Source organism: Calypte anna, chromosome 3 (assembly GCF_003957555.1).
Source record: "Calypte anna isolate BGI_N300 chromosome 3, bCalAnn1_v1.p, whole genome shotgun sequence".
In the NCBI taxonomy this organism is placed as follows: domain Eukaryota; kingdom Metazoa; phylum Chordata; class Aves; order Apodiformes; family Trochilidae; genus Calypte; species Calypte anna.
The window spans coordinates 113879875-113904316 of record NC_044246.1 but is presented as its reverse complement, the minus strand read 5'-3'; the positions used below and the strand labels follow the sequence as shown (position 1 = coordinate 113904316).

General features: G+C 43.2%; 1 protein-coding gene across 1 annotated transcript in view; it reads right to left on the bottom strand.

The window, feature by feature from the left end:
- The window catches only part of INTS9 (integrator complex subunit 9), an 82251-nt gene that overhangs the window by 26905 nt on the left and 30904 nt on the right, over positions 1–24442 (bottom strand). Inside the window, exons 9-12 of the mRNA XM_030448236.1 lie at positions 20375–20486; positions 13619–13799; positions 10506–10566; positions 320–491 (exon numbers count right to left, since the gene is read on the bottom strand). Of these exons, the coding sequence (XP_030304096.1) occupies positions 320–491; positions 10506–10566; positions 13619–13799; positions 20375–20486 (526 nt within the window). The remainder of the gene's footprint in view (positions 1–319; positions 492–10505; positions 10567–13618; positions 13800–20374; positions 20487–24442) is intronic.

Below are 24442 nucleotides of genomic sequence, written 5' to 3'. Positions count from 1 at the left end.
TTAACTTGCAACCAGCTGCTTTTAATCCAAAAATTAATTTCCTGTAGGCATTTTACTGCTGTGTATCACAAAGAGTTTGCTCAGAAATGGCAGGAAGGGACTCTGCATGGCAAAGGTTGGCTCTGCAGGGCTAAAATGAATTAAATGCTACAATAATTACATTTGTCCCTACAGTCAGTCATTTAGAGGAGCTCCTACAAAATTCAGAAACTTCTGCCCCAGAACAAATGAGTCAAGGATGACTCCTAGGATGTGGCCACACCTCACCAGAGCACACAACCTGTTGTGAATTTGATAATGACAACTGCATTTTATTTACCTGTGAAGATAACAGTGTTCAAGCTGGATTTTCCCCATAACTCCATGAAATGAACCACATCCCCAAATCTCAGAGAGGGATGACCAGTGAACACAACACAGGGCTGCTTGAAGTCATTGCTGAAGTCTCCATGGATGCTGGGATAATGTTTCAATTTGTTTGTCTGAATAAGCTGAAATAAAAACAAAAAGCCAGACATTACAACCTTTTCATGCCTCTGTGGCTCAGTGTGTTTATTTATATGAGATTATAAATATTCTACTGTTTATTTCAAATTCATCAGAGTCCTTTCCTACCTATCACCTAGATTTTCCAACAGTTTAGTCATGAATGTCCTAAATGTTATGAAAAGGAAGTCAGGATATGAAGCCAGGTGCCTCAAGCCCTTGCTCTTATTTTTTTGGTAGCAGGAATAAGGTAGCTGAGAGGAAACTCTGCAAACACTCCCTGCCCAGAGTTTCCTGGAGTGAATGGAGTGCTCAGCTGCCAAATTAAAATAAGCTACTTTTTTCCTATTTTTCCATGTCTTCAGAGAGCTCTGGACACTGCTGTTTAACCTGGATTTCTTGCATCACACTAGCACCAGGCAATTTCACCTTCAGCAGTACCTTGCTATGAGTTCCATGGGCATGAAGGGTTTGCACAATGTTAAATCCTCTGAAAAAACATAAGAAAGGACAGACTGACTTCCCTGTATCTGGAACTAGTAATAAAAATAAAAAAAAATAAAACTAGTAATAAAAAGGTGCTAAGAGCAATTAAAAAGTACACTCTGGCCAACAGTACAATCAGCTGTGCATGTGGACAAGTAAGTACTAAGACAAGTAAGTTTATTTATCACACCACTTTCTGAAGCAGAATTTTGCTCTATTTCTCCTGCCACTGTTCTCTAGCCTGCAAAGCAAGGACCAACTTAAAAAGCAATGTAACAGGCTCCTCTGCTGAGCACTTTCAGGCAATATTTTGCAAGTGGTTTCTTGGCAGGTGAGGAGAGGCTGAGGGAGCTGGGGGTGTTGAGGCTGGAGAAGAGGAGGCTCAGGGGAGACCTCATCACTCTCTCCAGCTCCCTGAAAGGAGGTTGGAGCCGGGGGGGGTTGGGCTCTTTTCCCAGGCAACTCTCAGCAAGACAAGAGGGCAGGGTCTCAAGTTGTGCCAGGGGAGGTTTAGGTTGGAGATTAGAAAGAATTTCTTTCTGGAGAGGGTGATCAGGCATTGGAATGGGCTGCCCAGGGAAGTAGTGGATTCTCCGTGTCTGGAGATCTTTCCAAAGAGCCTGGATGTGGCACTGAGTGCCATGGGCTGGGAACCACAGGGGGAGTGGATCAAGGGTTGGACTTGGTGATCTCTGAGGTCCCTTCCAACCCAGCCAATTCTATGATTCTATGATTCTAGGTAGATGCTTCCATCCCCAGCTCGAAAATGACTGTAAAGTTTTAAAACTGTACAAAGTATGCAATTTAACACAAGGAAATCCCACACTGAAAAACTAGAATAGAAAAACTAGAATAATACACTGAAATAAAAAGTGTGAGAGAGGGGAAGGGTACTTCCTTTTGTCAGCCAGTTTTTAAAGGAGGTGGGAGTGTTCATCAAGAAGCTCTTCACACCTTGCTGGCTCCTGTCAGGCATTGCAACATTGCTCAGAATACAGAATTCCCATCTGCAGGGTTCAGCAATGTGTTTCCACAGCTGTTGTGCCATGGAGCCCCAGAAGAGAGGACTAATTAGCAAACAGCATACCCCTCACTATGTGTCAGAACATGATGAGAGCATCAGCCCTTCCTAGCAGAAAACCCTGCCCCTTGGGATGCTCCTCCTACATGGAACAGATTGGAGTCCCAAAAAAGGAGCTAAGAAAGAATGTTATGATAAGCAGCTCTTCTCTCTTGAAGCTGTAATTCATCTTTCCACGCTTGTTACTTTTCCCCATGGTAAATTATAGAATCACAGAATGGTTTGGGTTGGAAGGGACCTTTAGATCATGAGATTCAACCCCCCTGCATGGTCAGGGACCCCTCCCCCAGCCCAGGGTGCTCCAAGCCCCATCCAACCTGGGCTCAGACACTGCCAGGGATGGGGCAGCCACAGCTTCCTTGGGCAACCTGGGCAACCAGGGGCTCAGCACCCTCACCCCAAGCAATTCCTCCCTCACATCTCATCCCCATCTCCCCTCTCCCAGCTCCAAACCCTTCCCCCTTCTCCTAGCCCACTCCAGCCCAGCCAGGACATCACCTTATTCCAGGCCACCACTAACCCATGTCCCACACCTGAGAATCACAGAATGCTCATGGCTGGAAAGGACCTTGGAGATCACCAAGTCCAACCAAACCATTTCTCCCTCCCTCCCTCCCTCCCTGCCCAAGATCTCCTCTCCATCTCCCCTCTCCCAGCTGCAAACCCTTCCCCCTCGCAGGCTCCCATCCCTCCAGGCCCTTGTCCCAAGTCCCTCCCCAGCTTTCCTGGAGCCCCTTCAGGCACTGGAAGGTGCTCTAAGGTCTCCCCGGTGCAGCCTTCTCTTCTCCAGCCTCAACACCCCCAACTCTCTCAGCCTGGCTCCAGAGCAGAGCTGCTCCAGCCCTCCCAGCATCTTTGTGGCCCTTCTCTGGATCCTAAGATCTGACTCAAGTGCCTACATGGAAATGAAGAGAAAGCTGAGAATTCTCATGTATCTTTAAGCCTTTAACAACTTCTGCACTACAAAGACCTTCAGGACTTAATGTTCCTTATTGAATTTAGGTTCACTGAACCAAAGTATCAACCCTATTCAACTTCCAGATGTCATGACATAAAAATATTCTTTGGTGCTAGAACAGCCAATGTACAAACTTTGCCTCAAACCCCTTTCAATCAGAGGAAGTTGCCCACATACAGGTGCTAATATTGATCTTTCTCCTTTGCTTCCTTGAGTTTGGTCTCCTTCAAGTTCCCAGCAGCAAATATTTTGCTGTGATTCTGCATTCCCACATGTCCTGCTTAAAATTGTTGTGCAATTTGTGGATGACTGGAATGGAGTGAGACCGGGGTTTGATGTAAGGTGGAAACTGGAGGTGGACAGACACAGCCCATGATCTCCACGTGGATCCTTGGATCATGGAGGAAGCATCTAGGAGACTGCACTTTCTGCAGCTTACTAGTAATATCAAATTCCTATTTAATCTTCAAGAAGGAAATTTGAAAAAAAATCATTCAATAAGTGCTCTGGCAGTTATTATGCACTGAATCTGGAAAACATCTCTGCAATTAAGACTGGTAAAGACTTCTGATTAACACATCTGGTGTGCAGTATTTAGAATCTAAACTTAGCTTCCATAATAAAAACTGCAGTTTATTAGACAACGGGCAAAACAAATTTTATCCCATCAAACACTGGCATTCAAAAGAATGGGTAGGAAATGGCCCCTGTTTCTTTTGAGGGAAGCCAAAAGCTTCAAACCCAAAGCTGCAGAAGCAGTTTCATTAAGTAAAATGGGGGAAGGGGACAATTCCTACTTAAAATAATAAATGGGATGTGTGACAGGGCAAAACTTTGTCAGGAAGCAGTAGCTCCTTAAGTGAAAGATGCTTCTACAGCTAGGATTTACATAACACACTTCTGAAAATCACAAACTGTTCTTGTTTCACAGGTTCCTTAGGATTATCTGTATTTGTACACAGATTCAAATCTCTGCTAGGATGTGAGAGCAGCACTCTACATGCAAAAACATTCTCTGCAGCCTGTTCCACCACTACACCTATACAAATGTTCACTGTTTATAAACATAAAAGCTGTTTCTCTTCAAAGCATTTTGCAAGCTTCAAATCCTTTGCTGTTCCTTTGTAGAGAGACACAAGATCTCTAATCTAGTTTTCAGGACCTTGGGGTTTGTGTGCAGGGCATTTTTTAATCACCCTTTTTATTTCCAGCAACAGAACACATAACTTAATGCTGGGGTGCACTGCTTCAAACTGGGGGTGCTCACTCTGGAGGGAAAAGGGACACGTGTTGCATCCTGAGCACCATGTCCTGAGGTGTGCTGATGTTTTCTTTTGGCTTTGTTTGTCTTTTTTTTTCCTTACCTTAAAAGACCTTATTATAATAAGTCTCCTGAATCTCCATACCACAGCTCACAATCTCTGGTTCTCACAGGTAGGTGAGAACAGCAGGGGTGAAAAGCTACAAAAGCAACTTTAGAGACATTCAGTTCATTCCAGAGATAGAGCAGCTGATTTTAGTGTGTAGAGCAAAGGCTTTTCTAATTACCTAATCAAAAATATATGGAGCTGAACTTGCAAAACAGGTTCAACAAAACGGCACAGATCATTAAGGGGACTAAATTTGTAATGATTTGTACAATTCCTTTATACCCCCAGATGAGATGGGTTGTATAAGCTCATTACCAACCAACCTGTACCAAGCCTGGCTCCAAACTGATGCCTGGCATTCACTTATCCAATATTTTCAGACCAGGGCTGACTTCTGGAAACCAGAGGCAACATTCAGAGCATCTTTCTACAGAAAGAACGATTATTGACTGAAAGTTTAAGAGATAGAGGGTGGTAAAGTACTGAACCAAGACCGAGGAGAGCTGTGTTTTTTTAAACTCCTGAATGGTTATGCCTCCCTTTAAGGTGGTAAACTTGATTTACAGGGTCAACAACTGCTGCTATAAAGAGGATAAATCTCCAGAGCCTTTGTGTACCCTTTACTGAAGCAAGTCAAAATACACAGCTATTTACTCTGCCTCTGTTTGTGTGTCTGTGTTCCCTATCCCAAATTTTGAACAGATGTGTTGCTTATCAATGAGCAAGCCAAGCATTTATTACTTCACCTCCTTCACTCCCTTCCCAAGACCAACACCAACTCTGCCCTAATTCTATACAAGACTGTAAGACAAAACACAGAGCTATACAGTCACCCCCTTCAAGTATTTATTGCTTTGAATGTGATACACAGAAACTGGCATATGGAGGAGAGAAGCAAAGATGAAGGAGACAAATGGTGGTATTTAGACCACAGAATCAATATTACTCCCACCCTGGCTATTTTCAGACAGAAAAAGATACTTTTCCCAGCCATTTCCCTTAGATGCTGCCAGCAGAATCCTTAATAAGAGGACAGCAAATCCAAATTCTTCCTCCACTAGCAAATACTGATCAATATAAATTACCTCTCAAATTTTTCTGGTGCAGACATTTAAACAAGCCTGGATTCACTTAACTTGTAGCCTGAAATTGTCTTATGTAAAGACAGAACAGAAAGGAAAAGGAGTGAAAGCTTCTCATTTTGCCTTGCTAGAATAATTCCAGTGCTCAGTTACAAAGCCTTTACTTCCACTAAAAGGGATGGTGCAGTCTGTACAATCCATAATTCCTTTTGACATGGTTGGGGAGGTGGTTAATTCCTCAGCTAGGGCTGTGTTAGGATGGGGAACGTTCCTGTGCTCTCAAGGAATTTGGTAAAACACCACAAGTTGGGTCTGAGATACCAGAATAACATTTCTAAAGAAAAAAAAGAGACTGATCTGTGCTCCACAGGAGTATTGGGGAGCTTAAATCTAAGCCCATTCAGACAGCTGATTCTAGACTGAAACTGATACAGTGCTTTGGGTGTCAAAGCCATCACCTCCCTCAGCCAGCCTGCTGCATCCACAAAAATTTGGGAACTCCCATTTTTACTTAGCAGAAGCTTCCTAAGTCACCTCAGTTTGAGCTCCTTCTCCTCTTTTCCCCACCACAATAATTACTGCTGAAAAACTGAACTTTTGTTTAAGCCTAGGGGTTAGCCAGCCACAGGGCAACCCATCCCTTCCCTAACTGGTTCTCCAATCCACTTCCCCAGTTTTCCTCCCAGGAAATCACTGGCTGGAATCTACAGCAGTCCTGCCCCAAGATTCTACCTCCCTGAAGCAACTCTTACCCCAGCAATCACAGAAATGCCTTTAAAAAGCTCTTTCAGCTTGTGCATGGCTTACAGGCTGCAGATCACACTTCAAAAGCTTGGACACTCCACTCATATTAACTTTGGTAGGAATTGATGTCCAAATCCACCCCTACAAGCCTTAAAAACTTCAGACCACATTCCCTGCTTGTAACAGAGGGAAAGTATTCCCTGTTCACTCAGCCTGGATGTTAGGAAACAAATTGCCACCCCAAAGCACAATAAATCCTACACAGTGATTATGCAGGAAGAGATATGATGAACACCCACTACTACATTAAAGACGAAGTAACAAGAAGGGAGTAGAAGAATTTTGGGTTCTCTGCAGGGTTAAAGAGTGTGTCTGGTTTTATTCAGCACAGCAGAAAAATGAATGAGTGCAAGAGAAGCAGCATAAATCATAAATCTGGAAAATTTCCATGCAGAGAGAATGAAAAAGCTTCAAACCACCTACTAGATAGAGGAGAGTAAGATGAAATAAACATAACTGTAAAGAAGATAAAGATTCTAAAGATAAAGATTCACGTTCTGTGAAGGTTCTTTTATTTATCATCTTGTAACAATAGTAAAGAGACAATTAAGTGAAATGCAAAATAAAACAGTAACTGATTCAAGGAACTAAATGTTCTTCTATAATAAGCATCAGGCACCACTGGAACTGAGTGCTGCAAGAGATTACATGAAGATCTTGGGGATTTTTTGCCTTGTATGTTTTTCAATCTTACTGTTTATAAAGCTAACAAGGACACTGAATTGCCAGACCAGACAGCATGCTGGGCTGGACCTGTTTCATAGATAATTAGAAGCTTATTTCCTGGCCTGTCCCTTTCTGATGTATGATGCCAGGCATGTTATTAATGCTTGCTAACAACTAAGAGATATGTCTGAGTAATTCCCCATTTTTCTTCCAACAACTGAGTGGTTAAACACATCTTCTCCTGATGGGCAATTTCTGTACAGGTTACATGGTACAAACCTACCATTTCTTTGAAAAACCAGTAAAGCAATTCTCCCCTAACAACCCATTTAGTGGAAATGATCATTCAATGTCTGGTTCTGATACTCATTAAAAAAACCCATTAAGCACCAGTAAGAAGCAGAGCTACTGATGGTGAGGTTGTGGAGTCACAGATCTAGAAAGAGACCTAAGACAAAAGGTTGGCTGCTGATTAAGGCTCTAATTTGGTACCTGGAAGCCTCAAGTCCAAGTCCTTGCTCCCTCCTAGACTGATGGCATGGCCATGGACAGGTTATTAAGGCCAGGTCTGAATCATTGGCTTGGTAAAATGACCCTGAAAGCCCAGAGCACTATGGCAGATATTCTTTGCATAGGCATAACAGGAATTTCTGCCAGGGAATAAATCATACAGTTGTTAAAAACTGTCCTGACAAGAGGTTATAGAGATGTTTCACATTATCCAAGTTCCATATTACAAAGTCAGCTGCAAGATTTTGTCCCCTTTCTGTTTACTCTGCTTGCTCCAACACTGTATTTCACAGAAGAAAAAAAAAAACAACCCAGCTTTTCTCCCCTGCCTTAGAAACAGCAGGACAGCATGAAACCAGAGCTGGCTGTAGGTACCACCAAACTGGGATGCAGCCCAGTTTGGTGAGAATTACAGGAGTGAAAGGATGACAGCAGCAAGGAATCAAAGGCAGATGCTGAGCCTGGGTACCTGACATGGACATCTTGGTGCTGTGCTGGTGTGTCAGTCAGCTACAGAAATCTCAACATGCTTTGACTGGTTAAAACCAACTACCCAAACCATGCCTCTTACAGAAAGGAGTGACCTAATCCACTGTTCTCAAACGTGTCTAAACTCTAGTGATTTATAAATTTATAAACTTAAGAAATAAATTAATGAAATAGCTGCCTCAGCCTTCATTTGCCTGGGTATTACTTTGTTTTGGTTTTGATTTAAGCCAGGTGCTTGAAAGAGTACTTCTATATCTCGGCCTCCCACCATACAAACTGGTTTTGAAAAAAAAAAACCAACCAGTATGTGTCAGGAATTAGGAATGAAGAGACCTTTTCAGTCCATCATGGTATGGGGATATGTATCATTAGGAATTACAGCAGCTTACTTCTCTTCCCAATGTTTACTCCACTTCCCAGTGTTTACACAGGAATTCCAGGTGAAGAACCAAAGCCACAATCTGAGTTTTGTTGGACAACTCAGTGTGAAATGTGCAGTGCTCACATGCCTACAGGCTACAGCCATTTCTGAGCCTGGGAGCTACAAGGATGTGTGTACACATTAAATTGTGGCATTTAGCACATTTAAGGCAACCCTTAGGCAAAACTGTAAGAAGCTGAAGAATGGTTTCCTACCAATTGGTCTAAATAAAGCTCTTTGTACATCTCATGCTAAAAAGTCCCTATCTTCCTGGGTCATTCCTGTAGGATTTGGCCTGAGCCTGAAGATGTACCAGGCACATTGCTACCCCTCTGCACTGTGTTTTGTCAGAAGGGATCTGTTGTCACCCACTGCTCTGAGTCCTTTCCTAGGTAATTACCTTGATCTACACTTGAAGCACAGAAGAATGTCTCAAGAGCTGAACAATAATTGGGAAAAATCTCATTACCAACAGATCTGTGAAGAATACAAAATGTCCTAAAAATTAAAGCATACAGTTATCACTCTGTAAACACAAAGACCCATCATATAAAATGAGTTAATTAACCCAATCTTTGACAGCTACATGTTTGGATTCTCATTTTTGGAAAGGTTTTCCTCTAAACCTGCCAGTTTCAGTGCATATTGTGAACTGAAATTTTGAAGCAATTGTAGAATACAGACTGTCAGTGAAACCAACACCACTGTGGATCAACAAGAACAGCCCAGAAAGCAGAGATGCAGGGGAAATGAGAAAGCAGCAGCATTGCTACACAGTCTTGTACTCTGAGATCAGGCTTTGGAATTGATTTATTGGTGTGAATGATTTTGGTTTAAAAAAAAAAGAAAAAAGTGGTGACTGTGTGGCTTGCCCTGCAGTCTGCATTATTCCTGTAACAGGTTATACATAATTCACTGTGCATCCTGAGTCAAATGTATTCAAGCATCTGGAAGGAGTAAGGGCTTCTGGTCAGGTCTTGCTTCCAACACTGCCTTTGAAGTACCTACAGATGATAGATATGATCTGTATGGGCAATGACAATTTTGGGAACAAGTCCCTGGATAAGGTACTTCAGAGATAAAAACATCTCAGTGCCTGAAAAAGCATTTAATCTCTTAACACTTAAACCTGCAAAGGCCACTCAGCACATCTCATCAGTTTTGACCAGAGGGACTAAAAGAGTGTCCTGAAATTGCATGCCTCAAAATGCCCACTGTCTCACAGGAGTGGGATTTAGACAGAATTATTACACCAGTCCCATTTCTTCCTTTCCCAGTCTGCCTCTCATTTATTTTAGTGGGAAATCTAGTTGTTCCCAGCACAAAAAGTAAGAGATTTTCTCTCTTGGTATGTGAGATAACTCTGAAGGTTTGAGTTATACCATATTTATTTCATGTCATGTCTAAAACTTCCCCTCGAGTTATTATTTTGTTGCAGGGAAGATTCCCTCAAAATAACAAGGCAGAGAGATCCTCCCCAAAGACAGGAACCTTACCTCTCTTTGCTTCATGAAGATGCCAGCTCAAGTAATTTCACTTAAAGTTGCCAATGATACCACTCAGTGCTGCATGCTTTACCTTTTTCATATCAAACCTCTCTTTCAAGATACCATTTTACCTTAAGCAGACAACAGGGTGCCTGTTTCAGCTTAGGAGGTAAGAGCTGGGGTGATCTCTGGTAACATCTCTGATAACCATCTCTGATAACAGGTTCTTAGTTTTCCAGACTTTGAAAGAAACTGCCAGGACAAAGGGAATATTTTTGGTTGCAGTCTGATAAGGGCAAACATTTCAACCATGTGTATGCCAGACAGCCTTCCATGGGGGAAAGAAGTAGGAGAGGAGAGCAGATGCAAGTTACATGCCTAAATAAACCTCATTATTATTTTTGAGTTGAGGGAACACCATCATTCATTCTTCCCCCATGCTCTCAAATTAATCACAGAAAGCAAAAGCAAAAAAAAAGGAAAAACAACCTAAACTTGTATGAATAATGAGCAATAAATCACCTAAACTTGTATGAATAATGACACAAAACTGCCAAATAGCTGTAGAAGAGCTCACCAGAAAAACCACAGCCACACAGGAGTGCTTTCCAGAAACCCACTCACTCTATGATCATAAACAAACAGCAAGACCATGGCTTACTTACCTCAGCATGGGGAAAAGGAGGTTCTGGAAGATACACCTTTGTTTGTTTGTTATGACACAACCTTTAAAAGAAAAGGCAAGTAAGCTGGGTTAGAGAACTGAAACCATCCTGCAGTATCTGCTGCCACCTACTGTTAAACTTCTTCTGGAGCCATTTCAGCTCTGTGGCCTCAGGTGCAAAATCACTCATCTTTTTTTGTTGTTTCCAGTCTGTTTAGAGGACATGATAACTCAGTCATGGGGAGATCACATACACAAGGAGCAAGACATAGGAAAGGACATAACAGAACTCCTTTGCTGTTGGTGACAAATTTATAGCTCAACATCCACATCATTTCTTAGTCCAGACCTCACCAGTTTTTACAAAGACAAATATGCCCCCTGTGCTCAGCCCTGGGGAGGCCACAGCTTGAGTCCTGTGTCCAGTTCTGGGCCCCTCAGCTCAGGAAGGAGATTGAGGTGCTGGAGCAGGTCCAGAGAAGAGCAAGGAGGCTGTGAAGGGATCCAGCACAAGTCCTGTGAGGAAGGGCTGAGGGAGCTGGGGGTGTTGAGGCTGGAGAAGAGGAGGCTTAGGGGAGACCTCATCACTCTCTCCAACTCCCTGAAAGGAGGTTGGAGCCAGGGGGGAGTTGGGCTCTTTTCCCAGGCAACTCTCAGCAAGACAAGAGGGCAGGGTCTCAAGTTGTGCCAGGGGAGGTTTAGGTTGGAGATGAGAAAGAATTTCTTTCTGGAGAGGGTGATCAGGCATTGGAATGGGCTGCCCAGGGAAGTAGTGGATTCTCCGTGTCTGGAGATCTTTCCAAAGAGCCTGGATGTGGCACTGAGTGCCATGGGCTGGGAACCACACGGGGGGAGTGGATCAAGGGTTGGACTTGATGATCTCTGAGGTCCCTTCCAACCCAGCCAATTCTATGATTCTATGATTCTATGAAAAAGCTTGCCAACAGAAAAATTCCACTTGCTTCATCCCACTTCTCAGCAGTGACTCCATCCTTCTATTCATTACACTCTAATTCCCCTGTGCATCTTCTCATTGCAGCTACAGTGTTGGTAAACTGCAGCTCACCGTGGCACAATGCTCACTGCTACCTGCTATTTTTCATAAATCATTCATTAAGAAAACATAAATACTGAAAGTTGTTGATTAGCTCTAGCCAGACTCCTGATTCATCCTACTACAGAAGTTTAAAAAAAGATATTTGTCAGAGTCCTGTGTTACAATTATCTGTAGTGACACTGTCCTGGTGGCTTTTTCTGGGAAACACTGCCCTTCTTATACTTTTTTCACTTTATTATAAAGCAATAAGCCTGAAGCAAACTAAATTTGATAAAGTCTAAGATACTAAGAGCAGGATGTTTCTTTTAGCTGACTGCATAGTAGAACTGGTAGGCTAGAATCTCTGACCCCAAACCTGGATTTTACAGATATTCAGTCACTGCCTCCATTTCCTTGTACATAAAATATTATTCTTACACCTAAGTGTTTGGAGATCAGCCAATGTTGTGTTTGATTTTTGAATATAAGTACAGTAAAATTTTAAAAAAGGGAGTTTTGGGGTGTCAGAATTGTGCTTGTTAGAGACAAAAGACAAAATGAGCCATCTAGCACATGTAACATCCCTGCTACTCATTATTAAGATCTATGCAGCTACCAATTCAGCTGCTACTGAAATGAAATCACCAGGTAAATACAAACCAAAGAGTTGTTCAGCTATAAACTGTATGAGTCAACACACCCTGGTGAGTGCACTGAAGTTTGGCCAGGACACCATGGCTTGATTTCCTTACTTTTGCTGGAAGTAATGTGATTAAAATTCACCAGGTTTCAATCCTCTTTATGATTCTCCTGAGGCATCAATCCACAATTTCACAATTCAAAATTTCCTTTTTTTCTTTTTTTTTTTTTTTTTTTTTTTTCTGGACTCTATAGACTTAAAAAATGAGAGACAACTAAAGGCAGGAAAAGCTTAATTACTCTATTTAATAACCTAAAGCACATTTCAATTTGTAAGAATTCAGGAACAGCTGTAAGTGATTGGGTTCTCCACTCCATGGCTCAGAATGATTGTGGTTGCCAACCCAAGATCTGCAAACTGGAGTAGGCTGCCAAGGACTGTGTCCAGTTGGGTTTTGGTGCCTCCACAGATAAAGCCTCCACAACCCCTCTGCACAAAGTATTTGACCACCCTCAGAGTAAGAAAGTGTGCTTCTTTCACTCAGATGGAATTTCATGTGTTTTAATTTGTGTCTCTTGCCCTACTAAGGAGACTCTGGCTCCCTCATCCTCATTTCTTCCCACCAGGTATTTCTACACACTGTTAAGACCCCCCTGAGCCCTCTCTTCTGCAGGCTGAAGAGTCTCAGCTCTCTCAGCTTCTCCCTCTTTGTGCCCCTGTGCTGGCCTCACTCCAGTAATCCCACACCCTTCTTGTACTGGGGAGCCCAGAGCATTTTTCAGGTAGCCCCACTGGTGCTGAGCACAGAAGGATCTCCTTCCCTGACCTGCTGGCAGTGCTCTGTTGGCCTTTTTTAGCCATGAAAATACCTTGCTGTCTCAGCAAAATTAAGCCTGAAAAATTTATTTCCCTTACATGGAGAGACCACAGCATAGTTTTGGGGGAAGTGGATAAAACATGCAAATAGGGATAGGTAAAAGTCAGGGACATCATTTAATTATCAGTGCAAGTACCAAAACCCCACAGATTCATAGAATCATCATAGAATCCTAAAATGTCAGGTTGGAAGAGACCTCAAGGCTCACCTGGTCCAACCCTTCTCATATTATTATTTATCTGAGATGTCCCAGCACCTCATTGAGCTGAGACTTCAAACTTCCCAAAGTGGGGAATCCATCACTTCCCCTGGGAGAACATTCCAGTGTCTGACTGTCCTCAGAGTGAAAATTTTTCCTCTTGTACTCACTGGAATCTCCCCAAGAGCAACTTGTGCCCATTGCCCCTTGTCTTGCCCATGGGACTCCTTGTAAATAGGGAGTCTCCATCTTCTTTGTAGCTCCCTTTAAGAACTGGAACATCCACTGGAGATGACCTGCATGCACCTCTGTACCACTGCTCTGTATGAACAGAAGTGATGAAGCAGCCCTTTGACACCTACCATTCAGCAAAGATCTGGGAGAACTCAAGGGAGCTGTTGGCAACAGGTGAGATGAAATAAAAAGGGACACTGGAGAGTCCAGCAGAGTCAATGTACTGGTAGAGGCACTCCAGCAGGTCATAAATCACTCCAGAGGGGTAACAGGGAACCAGCACATTCCCTCCATTCCGGACAGTCATAGCTAAGGGAGAGAGAAAATAAAAAAATCAATTAACAAGGTTAATCTTCAAACTTTTTAACAGAACTCCTGTAATTCAAATATTACACAAGGTGTGGAAAGAAACAATTGCATGAAATTCACCAGAACACATTGTGAATACGAATTTGGAGGAGCATCTCTGATCATTAAATACATTTATTTACTGCCTTCTCAAGGCTTGGAGGAGTGGATGGTTTCACTCCATCAGCTGGGGGGCACTCAGCACCCAGAGCAGATGCAGAGCTCTTGACACGAGAGGGCAGCCTTGTACTGACACATTGGGATGAATCAGGGACACACAAAAATGTCACCATCAAAACAAACCCTGCTCCATCTATTAAGTGTCTACCAGAGGGGAAGGACAAGAGTTCACAGGTCTGGGCTAAAGCACTACACGTGGTAAACTCTTCTGAGCTCAGTTTTCAGGGCTGTAGATGAATGGGTGAAGCTGTGGCTATTGCAAACAGCCCCTGAAGATAGAAAGAGGTGGGTGAGTGTTTCTCCTTAAAAACTCTTAAATGTTTCTGTCCTTTCAATACAAGGACAATTTAAAACCTCTATGAACTGTAGACAGCACAGGACTAGAGAAAAATGAGGAAAAGAAAAATGAGAAATATGTTTAACTCTGTAATTGAGAGTATAACAGCAAAACCAAAGAGCAAACATCTTGCTCTTCTGGCAGAATGAATTATGAAAATGTTGCACCTTATGGTTTTCATCTGTGGGCACGGGGTAAAACCATCTATTGATGTTAATTGCAGTGCAGCAACATTAACATTATGCACCAAGGCATTACACAAAAAGCTGTGAAAGAGCCTGAAAACACAAATATTACATCTCACCATAATCACTTCCTCACCTTCAATTTACTGACAGGCTTTGATGGGATATGGGATCAGCACATTAAGGGTCTTTTTGCCCCACCTATGTGCTCAAGGATGAGTTTGATGGTTGAAAGCTTAAAGGTTTTATGCAGCCTAGGGCCATGCAAGGGCTCTCTAGAAGGATTTAGCACATGCAGTTAGGTGCTTAAGTCCTTTTTGCAGTCAGTGCCTATTACATACTAGTAACCACAGTGGTAGTGGATTAAGGGTTGGACTTGATGATCTCAGAGGTCCCTTCCAACCCAGATGATTCTGGGATTCTAGGACATGCTGCTCACAGCAAGAACTGGTGGTCAGACACCTTCTGGATCACAGTTATAATCACAGTGTACTGGGTTTATTGCCTAGGTTTTCTCCAGCTTACAACCAAGCTGCATCATTAAACTATTTGTGACTATGAATATCAATTATTTTACAGAACCTGAAATGTTACATTATCCCCCTTATGTGGGCAGGTCTAAACTATCCCATCTGTAAGGAGAATGTGAAGAGAGAGGAATGAGGAGATTAAGAACAAGATTTTCAAAGGCATCCAGGGGCTGCAAGTTAAGCCTCTGCCTCCAGGACCAGAATCTGCATTGCTTCCTTATGCACCCAAACATTCTGCAAGGAGGAAAGAGAAGTTATATCCTTATATCCACAGCAGAAAGGGTGCTGCAGGAGGCAAGAGAGGGGCTTTAGAGTAGAAGATGTGTGATGAGTGGCAAATGGTAAGAAAAGGGGCATTCTGCAGCTCTGTCTCTGCTCTGAACAGACACTGGTTGAAGTACCAAGGTGTGTGTCCCCATGAAACAGATTCCTTCTTTTTTCACCCTGTTAGGATGAATGGCTCTCTCCTCCCTTTGAGGGGGGAGAAGGAAGAGCTTTCATCTAAAGATGTGCTGGGTAAAGAACTTGTCCAGGCTATTCATAAGACTCAGAGTTTGAATTCACAGCTCTCCCTTGAGAGAGTTCCTTACTCACAGTCCTTGGTTCCTTATGGGAACCTCAAGCTTTTTCTGTTGAAAATGAGCAGAAATTCTGGGGCCACAGAGAAAATAATGGAGTGGAGAGACTTGGAGCAGACTTCAACTTGAGTTTTGTTCCCAGGAAAATGACAGAGTTGGTCACCAATCCAGTGTCCCAGTTCAGGGAGTGGAGAATTCTTCCAGCCAACTGCCCTGCTCCTTGGCCAGCAAACCAGGAGTGCTGGCTCCTTGAATCCCATGTTCCTGGTGGGATTCACCTCTGAAACTGGGCTAGTGAATGCTCCTACTCCCCTGGACTGGGAAGGGAATCCCAGCCCTGACAAGGCTCTCTGTGACAGTTTTTTGGTTTGGAATACACTTCTCAGTCTCACAGTGCAGTGTTATTTCTGTGTGCTGTGGTCAGCACTGCTGGGCAGTACTCCCTGATGGTACTTGTGCTGGTTTGGGCTTGGGTGGAGTTAATTTTCTTCATAAGAGCCAGTATGGGGCTATGTTTTGGATTTCTGCTGAAAAGGGTTAGACCAGGAGCATTGTTACAGCTGAGCATTGCTTACACAGAGTCAAGGCCTTTTTCTGCTTCTCACCCCACTAGTGAGTAGGCCTGGGGTGCACAAGAAGCTGGGAGGGGACACAGCCAGGAAAGCTGATCCCAAGTGACAGTCCCCACCATATGACATCATGCTCAAGCATCTAAACATGGGGGAAAAAGGAAGGAAGGGATGTTTGGGATGATGGTGTTTGTCTTCCCAAGTAACTGCTATGTGTGATGGAGCCTGGCTTTCCTGGAGATGGCTGAACACCTCCCTGCCACTGGGAAGTAGTGAATGAGTTTCTGGTTCTGCTTTGCTTGTGCATGTGGCTTTTGCTTTACCTATTAAACTGTTTTTATCCCAGTCCATGAGTTTTCTCATCATAGAATGGCTGAGGTTGGGAGGGAGCTCAGAGCTCATCCCCTCCAACCCCCCTGCCATGCCCAGGGACACCTCTCATCCAGCCCAGGCTGCTCCAAGTCTCATCCAACCTGGCCCTGAACACCTCCAGGGAGGGGGCAGCCACAGCTTCTCTGGGCAATCTGTTCCAGAGTCTCAGCACCCTCCTGCTGAAGAACTTCTTCCTAAGATCCAGCCTGAACCTCTTCTCCTGCACTTTCAATCCATTTCCCCTTCTCCTGTCACTGGACACTCAGGAAAAGTCCCTCCCCAGCCTCCAGCCTTCCCTCAGGTATTGGAAATCACTTTGACTCTTCAGGTTCTCTTCCCCATCCCACTGTGAAGGGAAGGAGTGAGTGGCTGTGTGGGGCTTAGCTGCTCCCTGGAGCTAAACCACAACAGTGCTTTTAAGTGCTTCCATAAAGGGATAAGAATTACCTCTTAGCTTCTCCAAAACAGGGATGAAAACCTTTACAACTACATTGTTTTCCATGCAAGCAGCAGGTCCAGTCTGGCTCTCTGCACTACTACAGCAACTTTCCATGATTGTCAGTAAGAGAACACGTGGATTTGAAAGCTGTTTAAAGCCCAATTTATCTCTGTGACTGATGGATGCACTCTCTTGAAAAAAGTTGTAGAATAATCTTGGCATTTTAAATTTAGTCTCCTTCAGTAGCTCCGTAACAAGTTCTTCAATTTACAACTCACAATGAGATACTTGCTTTTGGAACAGCTGCCACCACAAGGTCAAGTTGGCACCTAAAAAGCAAACTGTGCTCTTTTCTGCTTTATATAAACACACACACACACACACACACAAAATATCACAAACTGTCTCTACAGACAGTCTGGCAATTTTGCTGATGATGCCCAAGGCAATGTAAAAGCCCAATTGCTTTCTGGAGCTGCAGAGTGCTGGTGCTGCAGTTGAGCACAGAAAAAAGAGGTTTGGGCTCAAGTGAGAGGGACTTGGAGATGTGACAAAGCATGGTTTCAGCTCTGCTCACAGCATGTGGAGAGGAAATCATGCATGTGACTTGGTAATAACAGGAATCAGCACCTACAACTCTCCATGCTGGGCTGAAAACAGAGATCAAGGTGAAATTTTCACACTTCCATTCCTGTGCTTCACAACACTTACTCACAAACATGCTGTTACCTCAGTTTTGGTAAATTTCCCATGTCTGTTTTAGTGGTTTTTACCTAGTGCATTCTGAGCTTCTTGTGAAGTCCTCAGAACATTTTGAAAAAACCCATGAAAACTACTGAACTCAACTTGCCTACTCCATTCTTTTCCCATTGCTTTTTGGACTTTTTTACACATTTGAAAGCAAACTGATGCTCTATTTTCTTCTCCTGGTGTTGTGGGTAGATGTGTAAACTCTGCTGTTGCCACATAGAAGACAGCTCTACCAATATTTTATTCATAGAATGATTTAAGTTCTCTGGGTTGCTAAAGAATTTTTATCAAATTACTACTCAAATTACAGATTACTTTTTTTTCTCATTTCAAGCATCTATATTCTTTGGGTCTTTAATAATAAGCTTTTAATTTCTGAGTTTGTCTCACTGAAGATAGGAGCTGGTTTGAAGACCTGCAAAGCCCTCAAAATAGTTGAGAATGTTTCTGTAAACCAGAACAACTTGTGCAGATAAACACCCACCTGTACCTCCACAGGTTAGCACATTTATTTATATGCATTCACCTTTTGGATTGGGCTTTGGCCCAGGCTACAACCCTAAGACTTTGTTTAATTTCTAACAATTTTAACTAACAAGTTTCACTCTTGTTTACCTAGCACACAGCTAGTTGTTGCAGTTCAAACACCACCAACCACCAAGGTGCTTCCTAGAGCACAGCAGAGTTGGCAGCAGAGTAACACATCCCACTCCTTGGCCTCTCCAAAGTCTCCCATTTCAGCTCTGATGTGCTCCTTGGTGGTTTAAGGTATCTGTCAGGGGGACAGGAACCCCTGCAAAGGTCCAGAAGGGACAGAGAAGAACAGCACACCTGGGTCTACCACAGCAAGATCACCAAAGCTTGTCTGTGACTGCTCAATAAAGTTAAAAATGCTTAAAACCAATGAAAACATAGACAGAAGCACACTGACTTACAAACACAAGCATCACAGGAAAGGAAATCACATGTGGTAAGAACTAACACAGCTTCAAGGGGAGTTTGAACAAGTTCCTGGAAGAGAAATTCACTCAACATTACTAACTACACAACAGTCATGTCTGAATCAGGAAATTCCTGAAATAAAAATAGTTGAAGGCTATGAGATTAGGAGGTAAAATATTTGATAGGCTCATCCTGTTCTGCTCCTCTCTAGGCATCTGCTTGTAGCCCCTGCTGGAACCAGGATGTAGGCAGAGAGTATCCTTGGTGTAACCCAGGATTATCATTCTTATAAAATGCCAAAACACACTCTGTTAATAGGTATCTCCACTACAAGAATTCATCCTGATAGTGTAACTCATCCTCTCATCTAAACAACAACCAAACCACACATAATTTTACCTTGTACATCCCACAGGGGGAACTGTGACTCCTGTTTGAACTGGAATATGTCCTAAGCAGGGCTATCTGATTTTGATTTAGAGATAGTGGGTGATGGAGCAATGTACCACACTTTTGTATTATTTGCCTTCCACTAGCATGGCATTTTCATCCTGGGACTGTAGGACAGCACAAAGATTACCCAACATCTGTGGACATACAGGAGGATCTTAAATTGAGAAAAAACCCCAAAGTATGGTGTTGATTTTTTAATTTCTGCAAGGCTATATTCACATGTAAAAAGTAACACTAAGAATTGTTTGCACTTCAGTTCTTGTTCTCAAGCCTTCATCAGCAGCCTTGGGAAAGCAACCTAAATATCAGACCTGAAATTCTTCCCAGGTGTGTAATGGGGATCAGAACACTTGCTGACAGTAAGGTTTCCCTGATTAGACTTCTAATGGCTTTTGATAACCTTTGTAACAATCCTATCACAAGATTTCTAGTCTTGTTTGTGAAAAGCAGCTAGTTTAAAATAAAGGGAAGATTTCTGCTGAAAGAACAGGAAATCTACAGCAGGACAGACATGAGCAAGTGGTTTGATGACAGAAGGGTGAGAGCACAGAGGAACTGAGGTGGGGGAAGGGGAGAAAAGGAGAGAACAGCACTGGATGTGACATTCCAAATAGGCTGGAAAATGCTGCCATTCACACTGATATCACAGCTTTGCAATTATCAGCTTTTCCAGCTGTGAAAGTGTCTGATTAGGTTTTATATTTCTGGGGTCTATAAATATATCTTGATTTTTTTTTTTTAAGCAGAGATTGGGCTGTTTGCTTTTGATATATTTAAAAATCAGGTGTAAGAAGGGAAGCAGATGTGCTTGTTTTCAAAACGGAAAGTCATAAAAAAGCATGTGAAGATTTTATGCTGGCTGATACACAGGAAGGAAATAGTGATATTTCAGCTGGGAACAATATCCAAAACCTAGGCAACACGTAGTCTGTTGGCAGCTAAGTGACATACTTAGCAAACCAAGAGCAGGAGATGATTAAATCTCATTATACCTGTTCCATTCCAAAACATTTTAGGTACAACTTGTGTCTCTCTGAGCACTTACTGTATTAATGACATCAGGAGCATCATAAAATCTAAACAGCTAGTTTTATGCCAGAAGCTATAGCTGGACAACTTATTCAATTCCAGGAATCTCTGAATTATTTCCCACCCAAAGTAATGAAAAAGATGGTATAAAAGTTGTCTTTCAATGACATACCCAAATTGCTGCAGAACTCTCCTACCATCCCATCCGGGTTGGCAGTGGGGATTTGTGTAAGGCCTGTCAGGATGAGAACATCACTGTTTTTAAGAGAAGCTTGGTCCATGGGCTGTGAAATAAAGAGCACAGTGAAATAAAATCAGTAATGTGAGAGTTACAACACAGGTTTCTCTGCTTTGTATTAAGAGGACTGCAAAACATAAGGGATAAAGTGACCAAGAAGGAGAATACATAGAACACGTTGAACTTGAAATACTTCCATCTGTGGAAACATCACTGGAGTTAATAAAAACACATACAACTGTTTACCTGCATACTACAGCCCAAAACAAACAATGGAACTGTAATCAGATCCATCTCCAAATAGTCTCCAAAGACTAATCATTGCATGGCCTTAGGAGCTGGAAACCAGAGAGTAATTTGCTGAGGATGTGGCCGTGCAGTCAGGAAGGTTTAACACTTGCATTCCTCTTGCTGGCTGCACTGGTTTCCAACTTCCTTCCTTCAAGGTGTCAGCTTTGATTTCAAGGGCTCAGCCATTCACTGGATTCTCTTTGGAAGAGGTAAGGAGAGTGGCAAAGGAGTTGGGATTGAAGCTCTCCATTTGGTGTATGAATCTGAATTCTTTCAACTCTCAAGTCTGCTTTTCTGCCCACAGGATTACAACCAGGACTTCAAATACTCATTTCAGATTGTTTGCACAGGCCTTTTCAGAAAGTCTTTACACATTAAATGGTAAATGGCTACTGCTGGTAGAAATCAGTTTAGATTCCTCAACATATTTATTTACCTAAGAAATATACATATTTTGTATATCAATTGTATATATAAATGTTTTAAATGAAGCTATCATACCAGGCCAAACAGACAAGTAGTTCCTTAAAACAGGTGAAAAATCAGAGATTCAACTGCACAAAAAATCCCTAACACCTCTTTAAAAAAGCAGAGCTTTCCTAAGGATAAATTGCCTACAACTATTTAACTGGATTTTCTGAACACAGGTGCTACTAAATTAGTAAAGAGATTAGTGAAATATAAAGCAACCTCTTCTCACTGCAGCTTTTCTTCTCTACAAGGAAACATAGCTAGATCCTTGCCTCCAAACCTGAAATGGATGACCCAATTAATTCTCCTCACTCAGATACATTATAATTTCAAAAATACAAAACTCTTTCACAGATTCTACACTTAAACCCAGACATGAATCACTCAAAGAAACTTCAATTTTTGGTCATATAGACAAGAATTAGAGTAGGTGATAGGTGTCAGAACCTGAAGTTGCATAGTCTTTCTTTACTATAAGGTACCAGAAAGTCTGCAGTCCAGAAAACTACACTTAAAAGTGTGCAAGACCAGAGCTAAAATAATAGAGAAAACAAGACTTGCTTTACCAATCTCCCCTAGTGAATCAGATTAGCAGCAATGCCCCCCTCCAACATCCTTTGAACACTGTGCTAGAGGTTTAGCACAGTCAAAGTGAAAAAGAAGTCTGCAGGGTTATGGCCTCTGATCTGCTGGTTCTCCAGTCTGTGCTGCACTGGTGACCTAAAGCCAGAGGTACAATTCTGGATTATGCAGTTCAAGTGCTGAGGGTTGCTATCATAAATCACTCCATGGCCAGGTCTGCTTCCTGGGAGACACAAGAGTTTACATCTGCACAGTCTAAACTGTGGCTCTCAGATGTCACAGAGGGAGCAACAATTAAGTGGTCCAAGGAAAAAGTGCAGCAACTTGGCCACTGGTGCAGTTTAACATCTTTGTCAGTGACATGGAGAGTGGGATGGGAGTGTTGCTGAGGACACCAAAGTGTGTGGTGAAGTCACCAGGCTGGAGGGAAGGGATCCATCCAGAGAGACCTGGCCAGGCTGGAGAAGTGGAATCCTGCAAACTGCAGGAAGCTCAACATGGGCAAGGGCAAGGTTCTGCAGCTGGGTGGAGGCAATCCCATGGAGAAATAGAGGTTGGGAGGAGAAAGGATTGAGGGCAGCCCTGAGGAGAAGGACTTGGGGGTGGGGGTGGTGGAGCAGAAGCTCAACATGAGCCCTCAGGGTGTGCTTGGAGCCCAGAACCCAACCATGTCCTGGGCTGCAGCAAAAGAAGCACAGAGAGGGGTCGAGGGAGGGGATTCTCCCCCTCTGCTCTGCTCTGCTGCGAGCCCACCTGGAGTTGTGTGTCCAGGTCTGGAGTCCCCAACATCAGAAGGACACAGAGCTCCTGGAAGGTGTCCAGAGCAGAGCCACTCAAATGCTCAGAGGGCTGAGCACCTCCCTGGGAAGCCAGGCTGAGGGATTGGGGTTGTTCAGCCTGGAGAAGAGGAGGCCCCCAGGTGAGCTCAGAGCAACCTTCCAATATCTGAAGGGGCTCCAAGAAAGCTGGGGGAGGGCTTTGGACATGGGGGGGTAGGGAGAGGACAAGGGGAATGGGTTAAAACTGGAAGAGGGGAGAGTGAGGAACATGAGGAAGAAATTCTTTGGGGTGAGGGTGCTGAGCCCCTGGTTGCCCAGGTTGCCCAAGGAAGCTGTGGCTGCCCCATCCCTGGCAGTGTCTCAGCCCAGGTTGGATGGGGCTTGGAGCACCCTGGGCTGGAGGAGGTATCCCTGACCATGCAGGGGGTTGGAACTGGAGGAGCTTTAAGGTCCCTTCCAACCCATTCTATGATTCTATGATTTTTGATACTCAATATATAGCATAATCCAATCTTGAAAAGGAAAAATCCACTTCTCTTTCTGTAGATGCAGTACAGTTAGGGTGAGAAGTTAACTTTTAGACTTGCTCTGGGCTGGGATGCACTTCCCACAGCTATTGTTCAAACAAAGCTGGTCAACTTTAGCCAGCTGAGTGGTATTTTATGGTTATTTATTCTCAGTATATACTCTTTGGTCTAACCTACAAGGAAAGACTTCTACGAGAAGAGACACATGAAGAGTAGTCAGCAGTCCCCTGTACAGTTGATTTCCTTGCTTAAAGTCCCTCAGTGCCATTCTTAAGTATCTGAGAAAGATCTTGCTCTGTTAAAACATGCTGGGGAATTTCATATCAACTTCAACAGAAGTTTATGCTGTGCTCTGCCTTGTAGGACCAGACCTGTTACCTGAGATTTATTGCAATCTTTGACCCTCTGCAGCGTAGCCGTGAAAGTGAAATGCCAATAATGCAATAAAAAATAATATTGAATCTGCCTGGGATGAGCTGCACCATGATTATGCCACATTAGATACGCATAATTTCAGCTGGCATTGCACTGAGAGGGCCTGCATTGATTTTTGTGGGTTAATGTAAAGAATATGTCTTAAAAGGCTTTTAGTGACATGCATGAACCTGTGCTGTCAACTCCAGTTCTCCAAGTGGCAACGGAGGCAATTCCTGCCTCAGGAGAAAGTGAGGCAAAATTTTCTACAGCACCCATCTGCCAGAAGACAGAAGTAAAAGGAGCAATTAATGGTGCCTGACCTAACTCTCAAACAAAACCTTTAAAGCTCTTCAGTTATTTTCAGCAGCTGTGAGCACAATCTTGCTGAACCTCTCACTTGTGCTTCCTGCAGACCTGCTGAGGATTTCAGATGTTCCTGCTCAGCTCTGTCCCCAGCTGCAGCCATCCTGGGCCCTGCCTAAGCTGAGTTCACTGCTCCCCTTTCCCCCAGTTGTTAGTGGAGATGGACTGATTGGTAGAGACACACCACAGCTCTGCTGATTATTGATGTAATCTAGATGTAATGTAACACTACAAGAAACTTTTAAGCTGTAATTTATAGCAGAGAAGCAATCCCACTCTCTTCCCATGACTTCTAATTGCCACCCATGCTGCCATCTCTGCTATGTCAGCACTTGGATGCCAGTTCTGGACTGGGTGGGGACCAAAGTTTGGTTAGGTTTGCACCTTGAGAAAAGGAAATGCTTTCCAGGCTATTATTGTGTCTGTTAGACAAAATGAAGGAGGAAGAAGCAGTTTTCCATTTGTATGCCCAAATAATTGGTGTCTTACCACCCTAAACAACCAAACTGATGAGAGCCCTGTCAGCTGATGCTCATTTCTCGTAACTATGGAGGAAGTTTCAGAAGTTTGGA